The sequence below is a fragment of the Gasterosteus aculeatus genome, chromosome X (assembly GCF_964276395.1).
Source record: "Gasterosteus aculeatus chromosome X, fGasAcu3.hap1.1, whole genome shotgun sequence".
Lineage (NCBI taxonomy): Eukaryota > Metazoa > Chordata > Actinopteri > Perciformes > Gasterosteidae > Gasterosteus > Gasterosteus aculeatus.
The window spans coordinates 13359254-13374634 of NC_135698.1; the positions used below are offsets into that span (position 1 = coordinate 13359254).

Here is a 15381-nt window from a genome sequence, read left to right on the forward strand (position 1 = left end):
TCATACAAACGGTTATGAACTTCAAGACAGTAAATTTACTCAATATGGATCAAACTTTATTGTTTTCATAAAACACAACTATTAATAAAATCGTCTCTTTGAAAAAAAAAGAAAGAAAAGTATATTTTTTTATACTCTCAAAGTGCTTCAGCATTCACAGATATTTTAGGGTCACAAGGTATTTCTGAAATTATTGGCGTAATAAGTGGTCTAATTCTCTTTTTATTTTCGGTGCAGGTCCAACTCCTCGTCTGACTCACATTAAATGGAATTCTGAACTAACTTTTTGATATACTGGTCACGCCTGGCTGCACGTTTCTTTTGTTTTTTCTTCTTCTTGGCTTCTGCATTGGACTTGTTCCTTGCTGGCCCAGCTCCGTGGTTGTTGGACTGCAATGAGCCCTCCTTCGCCGTCTGGTAGGATAAAGGAAGGTAAAACGAATGTAAAATACCATCATGTTATTTGAGAAGTGGTCATTCTCAGAAGTAGAAGAGTCCCGTGGCAAACGTCCAAAATCAAAATGCCCTGTTGAGAACTTGCGAAACATTTGCCTTTTTCCGTTTAACAGTCAAGTTAAAAGCAGTGGAAATACATTTGAGTCATTCATTGGACGCCTGTGTTAAATTCCATATGGCGGAGTCTGCTCCCCTAACCTTTGCTCTCTTTAGTTAGTGCTTTTAGTCGCGGGCTGGTGAGTCTGCTGGTTCAGCCTGTGAAGAAGAAGTCATCTATCTCTAGCTTTTAGAGAATCCCCGTGTTTGTGGACTTTCTAGGTATTAAACAATAAGCAACTCCTATTTGTCCAATCTGTCAGCTCAGTTGTCGGCTCATGACCACCAGGGCGGTTTTCTTTTCTTTTTTTACCGTTTCATCTTTCAACGCTGGTGACGCAAGTTCAATACACACCTGTCCGAGGAGCTTTGGTGGAAATGTGCAGGGGACACGCCCGTGCTTCTTGTGGAAGGACATGACCACAGCTGGATCGACAGGTATCCAGGGCACGAGCCCGGGGGCCAGGGGACGGGGGACTGAGTTGTGGAGCTTCTGCAGGTCGTACGCCCCCCGACTCGCTTTCCCATTAGCCGCTTTTAATAGGGTCACGAATGGTTCTCCCACCTTGTGTGCAATCAGGTACCGTCCTTCCTCCAACCTACGAAACCAAATGAAGTCATTGAGGGTGTGTTGAAGTCAGAGCCCACACACTGAAACACGCAGCATTCTCTTCCTGTGCAGAGGAGCAAAGCCTTAAGAAAGCAGAAGGTGACACATGTATTATGTGTCGCTGAGTAATCGTGTGACCCTCCCATACAAATGGCAAACTATATCAAGTCTTCAGCCGCCGGCTGCGAGACATCAGGCGGCCCGGACACCTGAGACAAGGGAATACTTTCCCAACTACAAATACTGCCTGTCGGTTGTATGCCTGCAGGAACCAGTCGATGATGAGTTTTACTTCCTTTCATACATCCTGATGGACTATCAACTCCAATTTTCGTATTTTGACTGTCAAAACAGTGAGTGTGAAGGAGCTCAGCAGTAAAACAACTTACCCAGTGAGCTTTTTCAGTAGATGGTGCAGAATATTCAGGGACTTGGACGGCCTGTGAATGGAAAGGAGATGTCACCAAACTCTACTTTGATAGTAATATTCGATCAAATGACGAAAGCAAAGGTGATAGTAGCCATCTGGAAAAAAAGGCTAGCATTGTTGAGCTACTGACTGAATACAGAGATGACACGTTAACGCTAAAACTAGACTCATACAGGGGTGATTAGGCCGATCCTTATATTCTGCACACATCTGTTGTGAGGACACTCACTTGAAGCCACAGGAGACGTTCTGTTTCCAGTCGTCAGGCAGCCTCCTCAGCAAAGCTACTTTTGAAGTGTGCGCATTGATGTGAGCTGCAGAGACAGAGCGGGAGGGTGAGAGATGCACAGAGAAAGGGACGAGGTCTAATGAGCGTGCACATCGTGACCTTCACTTCATCATCAGTCCCATTCATAGTGCTTACACAGTCATTAGTCTGTGTTGATTTGTCGACATTGTTACAATCTTGAGTGGGAGGTAAGAAAACCTTGTTTTCCCCGTCTCCTTTCATGCCTCCCACTCCAACATGGAAGATACGCTTTAACTCAACAGTGCCTTCCTTCAATTACCGAGTGTTTTGCAGCCAGCCCCCAACGCCATCCGTACACGTTTGGGGAATGCCACATGATAAAGCACATGATGAACTAGGCACAACTTTGCAAAGAAGGAAGTCTTTTACCAGTTGTGCCTGTTGCATAAGGTCACAAAGTCAGAAATAAACTGGAATGCTTGACATATTATCGTATGCGTGTAAAGCCAACACTTATACGAGTCAATAAGTGAGGGAACCTAGTGCAGAAAGAGGACAGTAGTAGATGTAAGAAGAAAATACACATTACTATAATTTTAACATTTAGCTGAGCTCTGCTCTTAGTTATTCCCCACAATCCTGTGTGGCTGTAGTTATGGCAACAAAGTAAACGTATTGACTAAACAGTCACAGCAGGATGGTGAGTCATCTAAAGACTATTCATTTGGTTTGTGGGAGGATTTGCCATGTGGATTCTAGTGAACCCTCTGAGGGAGGAAGAAGAAAGAAATTCCCATTTTCCTTACCCACATAAATATTATTTTGACTATTTTCCTGGCAATTATATTGAAAATGTAAAGACTAAAGGATTGTTACATTGGACCGGAGAGTATTTCTCCTTGAATTTAGAAAGAATTAGATTGCAGGTAAAGGAAATAAGGAGTTTCTCTTTTCTTACCTATGTAGGATACGGTGCTGGAGTGGAGCAACGTCTCAGTCCACAGCTGGCAAGCCTCACTGCTGCTCAGACACTCGACACCGTAATTCAACTGGTACTCCAGCTTGGGCAGTACATGCACTGGCACCAACTATTGTGGAAGAAAACGGATGTAGATGCATTTATTCACTTTGGACTTTAATATGTGAGCTCAAAAGGAGGAATTTAAACTAAACTAAATACCTGGTTTTTGCCGTTTTGGCCCACTTTCCTGGTATGGGCCAATGAGACAGAGCTGCGCACCATTATGAGCAAATCCTGCAGACTGTAGAGCTTATAGAGCAGGTTTCCTTCCTCTGGAGCTGTGTAGTCTTGTTCATCTTCAGCACCAGCCTGCAAGTCTTGTGACAGAATTTCTGTATGGGAGGCCAATGATGCACTATGTTAATAGCGCACATGGAAACAACCTGGATCCACAGAATGGAAAAAAAATGAGACTAACTCTTAGTAGTAATGCTGCCCCCCGGTGCAGATAGGAGAGGAGTAGCACAGGTCTCTCCATCCTGATCCTGGTTTCTCTCCAGATACAAGGACACACTGGGCTTCACCAGAGACACTCGGTGGGACTGAACAGATGGTCCAGCACATCGCGAGGGTGAATTGGAGTCCTGGGCTGTGCTGGTGCAGGGAGATTTGAACATGGCCGTCTGCATGCGCAGGATCTCACCCAGCTGGTCACCTGATGGCTGTGCTCTTTTGGACGGTCGCCTCTGCCTTGTACCTTTTTGAGGAGATGAGGACTCAGGCACAGACTGGGACGCGGGAATTGCCGCAGGGTCTGCAGAGCGTGAAGTTGGGTTAGCTAGAGACACAGATTCATCAATGACCAGCTTCTCTTCATCAGAGTCTCCCATTAAAGGCAGGTCGACGTCACTTTGGAGAGTTTTTGGGGAAGTGGCCTCATTTGCAACTGTCCGAGTTGACTCCTCTGTAACGGGACCATTCACGTCGGTCGAGGAGTTGCTCCTCTCTTCTTGTGAACTGCTACTGGTGTTTGCCAGATGCTCACTGGATTTTTTTGTCTTAGCTAAAGGCAGGGAACTTTCAACACATGCATTTTGCCTCTTGGGGGTCGCCTCTCCAAATGTTTCCAGGTCAGTGAGGTCCACCTCAAAGTCAAGCAGATTGGTTTCAGAGGGCAAGTATCTCTGTGAGTTCCCCTGATTAAGAAACACAAAACAAAGAATAATTGTTCATATGAAATACGACCACATGCACGCTAGCACGTATAGGACATCTGTGTGTGTGTGAGACTACATACTGAGGATAGTTGCCAGTGATCCACAGGAAGTTCCGTCATTAAATGAAACACATTTTTACTTCCATTCTTCTTGAAGGAAAGCTTCAAACTCTCCTCGTGGTAGACATGTGACCGCCCTCTTATTGTCATTTCAGTCTGCAGAAGAGGTGAGTCGATGTACACGGTCTTCTTCTGACTACTGCCTGTAAATCCAATGAGAAACAGGGCCACCCTAAGTTAATGTGATGTCATTTAACACTGCGCTTCATCTAAGAATTCTTTAGTGTTGCATTCGGTCACCGACATGACTACAAATGTCTCACACCTCAAAAGTGCCAAAATGTGTGTATGAACTACCAACGTGAATCTCAAGTGTTGTTTCTTTTACAGTGAATGAAATAAACGTTTGTCACATATGTTTAGATACTTCATTTCTAAAATCTCATGAATCTCTCAAGAGCCAAAATATAATTACTATTCTATTTAGTAATATAGCAAACTGCTTAAAATTAAAAATCACTTATTGGGAAAGAATGTATACAAAAAATAAAATAAAATGCAACTCCCAATAAAGGCTTCCATTTAGATAGTATAATGTGAACAGCAACACAAAGAGAGAACAGCCTGAGTTCCTATATGATGCTGCTGTACCTTTTCCTGGGTTTAATTGAACCCAAACAGGCAGCTCCCATTGATCTCCAAAGTCAGGGCCATGATTGTCCAGCACCCTGACGAGGGCATCTCGAGTCAGACACACTTCAGGTTCATAACGGGCCGACAGTCTCTTAGCATTACTATCGCTACTGATTTTCTGTGGAGGAAAAAAAAATATATATGTATATATATATATATATATAAAATCAGCAGTACTGTGCGTGTGTGTGTGTGTGCATCTTTCAGAAACACAATTAGCATTGGTTATGCTGAGCAAGACATGAACACCCTCTGGTGTCTTTTGTGAAAACTGCAACGAGCTAAAATGGATTTAACAACAGACCTGCGGTCATGAATCCCATTCGAGCAGTAAAATGTCTTTGTGACTTACTTTATTGGAGTAATTAAAAAAGGGAGACAACGGCTTACAGCGTGCATGTCCTTGGCTTTTTTAGCTGGAGGATTCTCTGATGAAACACTCTGATAATCCGATGCAAGCTGTGCATCAGCAGGCACTATCTTCTGCTCTGTAATATCCACATTGCCCTGGGGAAATAAAGGGGAACAAATTTTGAAAATGGAGACAATGAATCAACCAAAAGACAGATTCTGCAATTAAACACTTTCAAGTAGTAAAGGTTGAATAGAAAACTGGACAATGGCATTTGTTAACATATATTTATATGAAGGAGTTATCCTACATATCTGTAAAAAAAAAAAAAGAAAAACAGAACAGCTCTTGATACTCAACACAAAGTAGATTACCATGATGAGCAGCTGTTTCTCAAAGGTCAACATCAGCCGGGGGTCAAATGTTCCGCCGGTTAAACTAGTCATCTCGAAGATCTGATAGAGCTCGGGAAGTGTCTTAATGTGCTCCAAACACTCCCTGAAAAACTCCTGGAAAAAGAAAAAATGAAGGCTAAATGTGTGCACACTTATGAAAATATACCTGGTGCAAACCTAGTAGTATTAGTACCTCGGAGTATTGCATTGCTCCCTGTGGTATGAAGTTGTAGTCGTTGGCACATATTCTGGCCACATCTTGCAGGTACCTCATGAACTGCATCACTTCATTGTTTACGCGTGACTTCAAGTTCTGAAACTAGAGCATGTGAGTTTAAGAAAGGATGCAAAAAGGACGGCCGGGATTAAAAATACCATCGAGGAGAGAACGCCGTTACCTGTTGCGGATATCTAATCTTCTTATTAATCAAAAATCCAAGATACGTCCTCTGCTCCGCGCTGGACAGAGTGGACATACACGGGAGGGGCAGTCTGGGTTCAGGATAAGGAGCAACCTTCTCATTCCCGACCTGCTTGACTTTTTTTTTAGTACCCTTACATTCTTCTGTACCTCCAGCAGCATCGTCTGCATTCGGATCATCAGTATCACAGCTGAACCAACAGGACTCTTCATTTCTGACGCAACCGTCGTCTTTAGAATCTGGGGCCTCTTTTGTGGAAGGGGAGCAGGTGGCATCTGCAGACCCACGGTCCTGTTTGTTCTCTTCTTCTGGACTTCTGTGAGGAGCAACATGTAAGACCAGCCATTAGTTACACAGAAAGAAATGCACCTGAACTGAGGTATTAATTAATATGTTTATTTATTGAAATACCTTTGGAGAAAGTCCCATAGTTCCCGGATATTAGGTGCAAGTGAATATTTGTCATAGACATCTCTGGTGAAGAAAGGAGTCTCGGGGACAGGAAGGTCCTCCCTCAAATTAAAAAGAGAAAAAAGAAAATGTTAAAAAGGGCCTGTATTGTACACAAAGATTCCACACAATGGATGTCTCAAGTATAACTTTCTTTCCATTTTCCAAAGTATACCAAGAGTGAGTTAAGGTCTGTGTAAAATCCATATGTTTAAAATGTAATTAGTCTTCAGAAGGGTTAATTTTCAAGGGTTTAGTGAAATACAAGATAGAAAATGAATTTATTATTTATGGTCTTATTTTAGGAGATTCATTTGTCCTCCAGCTTAGAAGATATTGACCATGTCTTCATCTAAAAGAATGTAAACATTGGGCGATAACAAAAAAAAAGTACTAAAAACAATTATTCAACATTGAATTTCACAGAAGACATATCTCCCAAAAGGAGTCCGTAAATGTAATACGTCAATATCGGTCTAACGTTACGTTTTTATATTTATATATTTTCTTCTGGTGCAAATTATATCAGTCATCGATGTTGATTTACCAAGCAAACACAAATCCAGGGCTCTGAATGAATGTTGATACAGGACATTAAAAATATCGGATCTAAATTGTTGCATGTTATAAAGGATTAATAATTTAGACTCACATATGTAAACAAATAACGTTAAAATACACTCATTTTTAGTTTATGCTCTATCAACGTCAGTTTAAAGTTAGTTAGCAATAAACAACCTGCTACGGAGAACGACATTAAAGGGATTTCTAACACAATCTAACTAAAGTTGTTAAGACGCTTAACTTGTTACGTTATTAAATCAACGCACACTTCGGTCGACATAAACAACGCCAGAGTTGAACTTATCGTTCATATTACAGCCTCCAGCTATAGTGTAAGATAATGTTATGGTGGTGCAGCGCTCTCGTTTCGTCTCCCCAGTAACTAAACTAAAGATGCAGCACAGTAACACACTGCACGTTTAATACACGCCGTTACTGTAACGTTAGCTAGGTGATTCAGCTGACGGTGGTTAGCATAGCTGGCTGCCAGTTAGTCCCCCCACGGCACTGGGGCGCTAACTAGCTTGCTCGCTAATATTATTCTGAACTGTCATGAAAACTACCGATATTTTATCAAGCATATTGCATTGAAAAACGTACTCACCATACCAGCTCCATTATGTACAAGACTAACAAGCGGTCCCGAGGAATGAAAGCATTGACGCAGCAAATGTGCGAGTTAGCGTTAGCCAGCTAACGACACGCGCTTGACAGGTGACGTCATCGCCTGGAGGACCAAAGGGCCACGTGCGCTTTGCTGCCCCCTCCGGTCATCACCGGTGATGGGTTCAATAACCATCCTCCTACGGCTCATCTAAAACAGCGTTGGTGACAACCAACCAGCACTACCTGGCTCTACGTGACGCAGGTTTTAATGTCTGTATAAAGTATTTACTTTAATAACTAAAGTTATTCATGAGCAGCAGCTGCAGCCGTTCTCTTGTCTCATTGCACAGATACTTCGTGAACGCACCTGCTGTTTTGCATTCACCACCCTAAGTGCTCATATCCATACCTGGCTCAGGCATCCACCATTGTTTAAATGTACAATATACTGAATACAATAAAATAAATATAAAGCTTTAGAAACAATAGCATTGTGGGCACTATCTGAACACATACAGCTAAAAACCTCCTGATCTTGCTTTTCTTCAGCATTTGGCCAACAATACAATGTTGACTTGTGGCAATGTTGAAATATTTTTAACTATTTTATGTTGCAGTTATTTTTGTGGAATCAAAATATCTGAGAGAAATCCCATTTTCCTACAATGGAAAATAATTGCAGTCTTTTTTTATTCAATTTTGATACATTTGATACCACAAATAAGTTAATAGTATTGCATTGTATTATGTAATAACCTAGGTTTTATTTAGTTATATTTAAGTTGGCAATAGGTTTCATTAGTGAGGCTACCAACTCATGTTAAATGTTAAAACTAATATAAACAGTTGGGCCTGGTGAAATAATCAAAAATATACATTTAGTTGAATGTGAAGTTGAAAAGAGAGCAGACAACAGAGACGGATGAATAGTCAGGAAATAAAAGCCCATTACAAGCGGTAAATTTTATTATGGGATAACAGCACATAAAGCACATCTAAAATCGATGTGTCCAATGCACTTTTAATAAAGGTAATATTAAAGGTACAGTTTCTAAGTACAATATAACAACATTCATATTAGAATGAAAAGTATTTAAAAGACAACATTAAATTTCTTATTTTTCTTTACAGCTGTATTTACAAAATGAATCAAAATACTTATTTTCATATTTGAGAATCAGACAAGGAGCAAAACTACGTTTGTGAATAGACTACCTGCTAAAGAGAGTTCAAAAGAGCTGGATAAAAAGGTACATGATCATCTGTCTCCATTTTAACATCAGTAGCAAATGTGTGACTTAGAAATTTGTGACAACCACACACTAGTTTTGACTTTCTCATAATTTGCACTGCTTTTGCATGGAAAAAGAATCCACCCCAGCTCCACCCACCCTCCACGTTAAGTTACCCCAACTGAATGAGCGCACATTGAACACAGAACATTAAAGAAATCCAAATGTGTTGTATGTCTCTTTTACAAACACATACAACTACTCAATATACAATGCATTGGTAAACCTCATTAAAAAAAACACAGAAACAAACAGATATTGAAGAAATGTGGGTTGCCTGTTTTGTCTGACCAAAAGAAAGGTGAACTTTATTTATTTAGCATTTATTTGACCATTCTTCAAGATCAACATGAAACAAACTTCCCAGTTGTGTTTCTCAAAAAACAAGGTAAGGGGTGACATGTACACTCTAAACGCACCAACTACACATTGAAACCCTTTAACATCGAGCGCATCAACCCACATGAAGGGTTAAAAAAAAAAAATCACGTAAAGAAAGAATCTGAAAAACATTTGAAGCATGTGAGAGTTAAGAATTCATCCTCATGTACAAAATACATCGTCACTTCAGTACACCTGTGTAAAACCACAAAAAAATGACAATCAAAACCATGTATGCATCCTGTTACACCGAGAGGCACTCAGTGTGATACGTTGTGTATTATTGCAAGCATATTCTCACTGATATTTGCTACAGAGTGGAGAGAAAAGGTCAACTTTGTCCTCAAATTGCAATTTTTTTTCATGTACGGTAAAATTGTAACACTTGATGTGGTGCAAGAGGTTTACGCTACTGGTGTGAAGGAGCCAGTTTCTGGATAGTCTAAAATTGGGAATAACAAAAGCATATACCGAGACTCTGTTTAATAAATCCAAGCACCACTTCCCTGCATCAGGTGAAGAACTATGCAGACACAAAGAGAGGTAAATATTAAGTATCTTAAAACCTGACCAACTATAGCCTCAGTGAGTGGTTTATTACAATCAGACAGAGAAAAAAAAAAAAAAACACAATTCAGCGGTTTCAGTTTGAATCTTAGCATTTTTCCACAAACCAGAAAAGCAACCTTAAATAGTTTGTTAATTAGGAGACACTAGCTGTCCTATAAGTCAGAAGGAAATAAGTGCCTAATCCCGAGACTAGCACACTGATACAGGTACCAACCGGGTAATTTTACCACTATCATTTTTAATATCATTATAATTTATTGAGTCCTAATATCAATCACACATTAATATGCAATGAAATGAATGGACTAATAGGGAAGCCAGGCGTAGGAATTAATACTTAGTTCACAAAATTAACTTAACCTAGCACCACACATCAGGGCAACACAAAATAAATGTCAGCACACCCGATCTCTATCAAACTAATCCTAAAGGAGGGAAGCAAACTAGAGAGATATCGTACAAAAGGGGGTAATTGACAAACAGATAAATAGTTTCCCAGGGTAGGCCTTAGTAGCAGTATTTTCTTCTTACCTATACAGACAGAAATTACAGAGCTACCTTTATACATGTGATCAATGATATTAAATATGGTGAATAAGCGGCTGACAATGAGGGAGATCAAGAGTGGGAAAAGAAGTTCTTAGTTCTCCACCTGGGAACAGAACTGGTCAAATATACAAATGGAACATGAAAAAATCCACAAAATTAACACAAAGAGTGATAAATTAAAAAGGTGTATTTACATGCAGATGTTCAAAGACTATTATGCACAAAAGAATCCAAAATAAAACACAGACATATATTATTGCTTGACATTCGATTATGGCTAAAAGTTGCTTTTCATTTTTTTTTCTTCACTATATTCTTAAACTTATTTTGAATCATAAATACTTATCAGCTGTGCTTTGGAAAATGAGTTGCTTAGAATATGATGACCGACTCATAATTTCGGGATAACACACCGACACTCCAGCACAACGTTAAGCGCGACGTAACACTGATCTTCACAATTTATGGCCGAGAAGACTCGTTTAAACAATTTACTCTCTCGAAATTCGTTTCAATCCATCACAGCTCGGGCCGTGGCCGCACTGTCCGAACCGATAATGTTTTGCGCTGAGAAGCTGGTCAATGGTGCCTCCCAGGATTCGGCACACTCATGAATTGTTGAAGGTATTATGTCATGCTTTAAAAAAAAAAAAAAACTACACTTATTATGGATGGATCAAGCTCGGCAATTCCAAAACCGTACATTTCTAAAATAGACCAAGAGAAAATCCTTTTCCACGTAACCCTGTTCCTTTGTAATTATTAAAGCCTTGTCTGGGGTTTCATTTATTCACACACTGTGAGAACAAACACACACACACACACACACACACACACTATTGCTTTGTACAGACAGACAACGGAGCAGAGACAGAAGGACCAGCACATTTGACTGTATACTACACACTGATTGAATAGCACACTTAGCATCAATCCCTTACATAAACTGGGTTATATCATGTGAGAATACACAGAAGGACATCACTTTACAGGCCTGTGTGAAGGCGCAGTTTATCGTTAGACACAAGAAGTCATGTGTTCGATGACCATTTTCTGCTATCGTGCCAAGATCATAACAGTACAGAGATGACAGAGTGTGGGTATTTTTTTTGTATATCATTAGTTTGATTCAGCGGAACAAAGTCAAATAAAAAAGGACGATGACTGCACTGTAGAGACCCGTATTGTAAGACAAGGCATATTGCTTGTTTTGTATTGTAGAACACATTATACGCCATTCGGGAAAAAAAAAGATTTTTTTTCCCCCACTTTATCAGAGACGAAAGAGACCTCAGCTGATCATGTTTAAGAAAAATACTGAATTGTTTTAGGCGACCATCAAGCGATATTACAACAGCTTAAGAAAATGGAATCATTTTTTTTTTGCAAATAAATAACAGGATTTCAGCTGAGCCTCCATCTATTAATACTTTTCTGAACAGTAAGTGCTCGCTGCTCCAAACGTTCGATGTGCTACGCCGCCCTCCTCATATCATCGGGTGCTTTGAAGAGATTTTTAAAGACCTCATAAATTCGCATGAGAGCTAAACAAATGCTCTGCAACTGTCCGGGGGGGGGGGTAAAGCGGGCTGCTTCTTCGGTCTACCTGTTACCTCCCTGAGCGTTCACACCTTATCCTCTCGCGGGGCCACCGGGCCCCTCAACCTGGATTGTCTAGCAGTGTTCCAGACTGGGTTTTTTTTTTTCTTTTGCTGGGAGACTGAGGTGTGCTAGTCGTAGAGGGCTTGTGCATATCCAAACAGCCTTGGATCAGAAGAGAGATTATTACTTCGGTACAGCATATCTACTACAACCCAAACACAACAGATTTAGTATTGCATAAGAATATTTGGTTTTTCTAACAAAGAGGGTTATCATTTTTAAAGACCCTGATGACACCGTTTGAAACCAAAACAGATTTTTTTTTTTGTTTGACAGGAATATGCTGTGTGCTGATAAAATTGCGCTTTCTAAAAGTGATGGGTTTTGTTGTTTACATAAATGAGTGTTCTTTGTTTTTTTCTTGAGTTTGACCAAAGGGACGCAGGGGTCTTCGCGTGGCTGGGGGCCCCTTCAGGACGTCGATAATGTAAAATTTGCTTGAATATTCAAATGAGAAATCATCCCTGACAACAAAACAACACACGCAACACAAACTAATGAGTACAAATAAATGTCCTCTCAAACAGAAAGCGCGAAAGAAACTCTTCCCTGAGGGGTGACAGCACAAGGCGTTAACGCCTAGTACAAATTGCACGGCTGAGGAATGATCGTGTGCAAACAAAAGACAAACAACTGGATTCTATGTTACGGTTGGTGACAGATGCATCAACATGCTTTGTTGGGTTTCTAAAGGGATATTATTTTTTCCTTTTCTTTTTTTTTGTTGTTGTTTCTTTAAAGATATTTCTAGAAGCCGCTACTGAGATTGCTGGAATGTCTTAGGAATCCATTCTACGTTACAGACGAGTAGACTGGAAAGGGGAAGCAACGACTACCGTTTGGCACATCTAGGGTTTACTTTACTACCACACTGACGAGAAAGACACACTCAACAAAACAGAAGCACAACAACAAAGCATTCTGAAAATAGCACTTGTCCTACCGTATGTTTCTCCCCTAATCGTACAAACAACAGCTAGTCTAATTATTGCAGGAATATAGTTGCTAAGTGCTACCTGACATCTTTTCCTCTCCCTCGTTCTCTTTCAAGAGTTTTTTAGACCAAAACGTGTTACAAAAATAGAAGCTTTACTACCAGACAAGGCTTTGAATATTCCCTTTCCCTTCACTGTTCCTTTATGTCCTGTTGGGGCGTTGCCGAGGCCGAGGCTGTGGTGAGAAGGCAGATGAAGTCTCTCAAAAATAACAGCAAAACAAAGCGGAGAAGTTGGGACAGTGGCTCATGGATGTGCTTTTAGGTTAGAAGTTAAATCTTTGTCAGCAGGCTGTCAACTTGCTTGCTGTATCTTCACTTTCCACTAGATGGAACAATTGTGTTATAGTCTATAAAACCTGGCCGGGTTGTCTAATTTCTGTCTTCTTGTGTCCTTCTTTACATAATACCTGTGCCTCACCAAACAACATCCTCCTTAGTCTCTCGCTTGCTTTTTCTAGCTGTTCAACTCGGGTCAGTTCATAACAAAAGGTCACAAAAGAGTTCATTCTGACTAAAAGGATGAAGTCCGTTGATGAGGTAAAAGCTCCTCTAACCTGCGTTCTCATCCAAGCCTCTTTGTTCACTCAGCGGCAGCCTCGCCAGCAATCCTAACAGGCCGGTGTCCTCTGCAGCCTCTGTGGTTCAACTTGTATTTCTTGTGCACATGCAACACATCACTAGGTAAATATACACGTCTTAAATTAAAGAAAGGTGTAAAGAAAAGTGCCTTATCAATTCAACAATTAAGAATGGTCTAACTACCAATATCGTACATGTTATTTAAAATAGATTCTATAAACATTTATTTTTTTTCTGTATAGTAAGTACTTATGACCATATACCCTGTAGTACATTATAAAACAGGTGGAATGGACCCTTTTCATTGTGTTGGTGCCCTTCTCCAGGGCACCTGTCCAGAGAAGGATTAATAGCAGATGGCCTTACATGATTTCACTATGCAACAATGGTGGATGGAGTCTTTGACAGCTAAAATCATTGCGTTTTCATTAGAATTACCAGAATTCTATGTGTTTTTTTCTTTTCTTTTTTTAAAACGATTGTCCACAGAGAGGTGTCGATTGCATCACCATGCCGACAGACCCTCCCTCAAAGTCGCTGTGAGTTTTCATTCCAAGAACGGCATCCAAACGGTACGACTGAACACAACAGAAAAAGGGCTGAACTTGACCAAAATGTGCACATTTGTCAGCAGTTAATTTCACTATGGGGGAGAAAGGGGGACAAATAATACTGATGTCTTGGGCTATTTTTTATTTCCCAGTGCTTTTCCCAGTGCTTTGTTAATTGTTTATGTACGTACAAGTCAGATGCACAGGTAAAAGATAAGGTCGATGCCAAAACAACGCTTGAATAACAAGTGAATCACAGAAATGCGCAAAATAGGGTCAAGTTCAACCACACAGAAATCATTTGTCCCAATCTCTTCAAGTCCCACGGGGTGTCGGGTCCCACAAGCCTTCCAAAAGAGAACTAAACTCAATAAAGTAAACCTTAATAATCAACTCCCTAAGCCCTCCCCTTCAAAGTAAAAGAAGAAGTTGAACAGCGTGCCATCTGTCCGCTCTGGTTTTGTGCAGGGCACCAATAAAGTGTCTCAGATTCCTCCTCCACATTCCCCTACGGTGGGCACAGTGGCACCTGGCAGGGCTGCTACCCGTCAACGGGCATGGACTGCTCAAAGTCTGATCCAAACAGCTCCTTGTATAAGGGGGGGAAGTGGGCACGCACAATGTCTGGATATATTGCTTTGAAAGCCGTAAGCTTCTCTGTATGCCTACTGCACAGCGCTCGCAGCGTCGACACTTTGCATATCAACTGTGGAGAGAAAGGAGACAGGCGGTTTAGATTCACACCGAGGCAAGGACATGGAGCAATGGTGGTGGAAAAACATCCCGCCCCACAGTGTATTCCCTCGCGCACAGGGGTAGACAGACTTGTACATTTTGAGACAAGCGCTCAGGCAAAAAAAAAAAAAAAAAAGGTGCACCTGACACCTCATATGGAGCTGATGAATTGCCACTTCTTCCGCTGCTAAAAAAGCATTTAGTCAAACGTTACGAAGGCCTCCCCCTGTGCACTGCGTGTACGCTTAATCAAAGGAAATGGTTGATGGTCGGCAGATGAATACCCCAAACAGTAGGTGATTTCACTGCCACAATGGCGGGGCATGTTTATCAGGCAGCTACTTCCGGGGATACTGAATGGACGTGTACTGCGTCACGCTTTACCTTTGTAAGTATACCGTCCTCTCTGTGGTTCTTCTGCAGGACGTGCTGGAGGGCCAGCTGAATCTTCTGTTGGAGTTTTTCCACCTTCACCTTCTCCTGGAGCCAAGACCGGTCTGGAAG

At 41.0% G+C, this 15381-nt stretch overlaps 2 protein-coding genes across 3 annotated transcripts in view; both read right to left on the minus strand.

Annotated features, from left to right (window-relative positions):
- Positions 1 to 34: 34 nt before the first annotated feature.
- On the minus strand, positions 35 to 7765 carry ice2 (interactor of little elongator complex ELL subunit 2). Its single transcript, XM_040163163.2, has 15 exons — positions 7560 to 7765; positions 6353 to 6454; positions 5918 to 6257; positions 5713 to 5838; positions 5499 to 5633; positions 5163 to 5279; positions 4731 to 4890; positions 4101 to 4282; positions 3282 to 3999; positions 3023 to 3195; positions 2801 to 2930; positions 1822 to 1906; positions 1552 to 1602; positions 908 to 1151; positions 35 to 414 (listed from the first exon to the last, which is right to left on the minus strand). Exons 1-15 carry the CDS (start codon positions 7571 to 7573, stop codon positions 262 to 264), a joined length of 2730 nt encoding a protein of 909 aa, XP_040019097.2. The 5' UTR covers positions 7574 to 7765; the 3' UTR covers positions 35 to 261.
- Positions 7766 to 12364: 4599 nt separating this feature from the next.
- The window catches only part of LOC120809462 (nuclear receptor ROR-alpha A), a 152326-nt gene continuing 149309 nt past the window's right edge, over positions 12365 to 15381 (minus strand). For both annotated transcript variants that reach the window (XM_040163283.2, XM_078082816.1), the window contains 2 exons: positions 15262 to 15374; positions 12365 to 14848 (listed from right to left, as the gene is read on the minus strand). In XM_040163283.2, coding sequence (XP_040019217.2) covers positions 14684 to 14848; positions 15262 to 15374 — 278 coding nt within the window. In that variant the 3' untranslated portion in view covers positions 12365 to 14683. The remainder of the gene's footprint in view (positions 14849 to 15261; positions 15375 to 15381) is intronic.

What these genes read in the sequence shown, in the direction of transcription:
- ice2 (XM_040163163.2), bottom strand. An exon ending in AGATTAGATATCCGCAACAG is followed by an intron (nt 5,839 to 5,917) that starts GTAACGGCGTTC and finishes CACATGCTCTAG; the next exon opens with TTTCAGAACTTGAAGTCACG. An exon ending in GGGCAGCATTACTACTAAGA is followed by an intron (nt 3,196 to 3,281) that starts GTTAGTCTCATT and finishes CCTCCCATACAG; the next exon opens with AAATTCTGTCACAAGACTTG.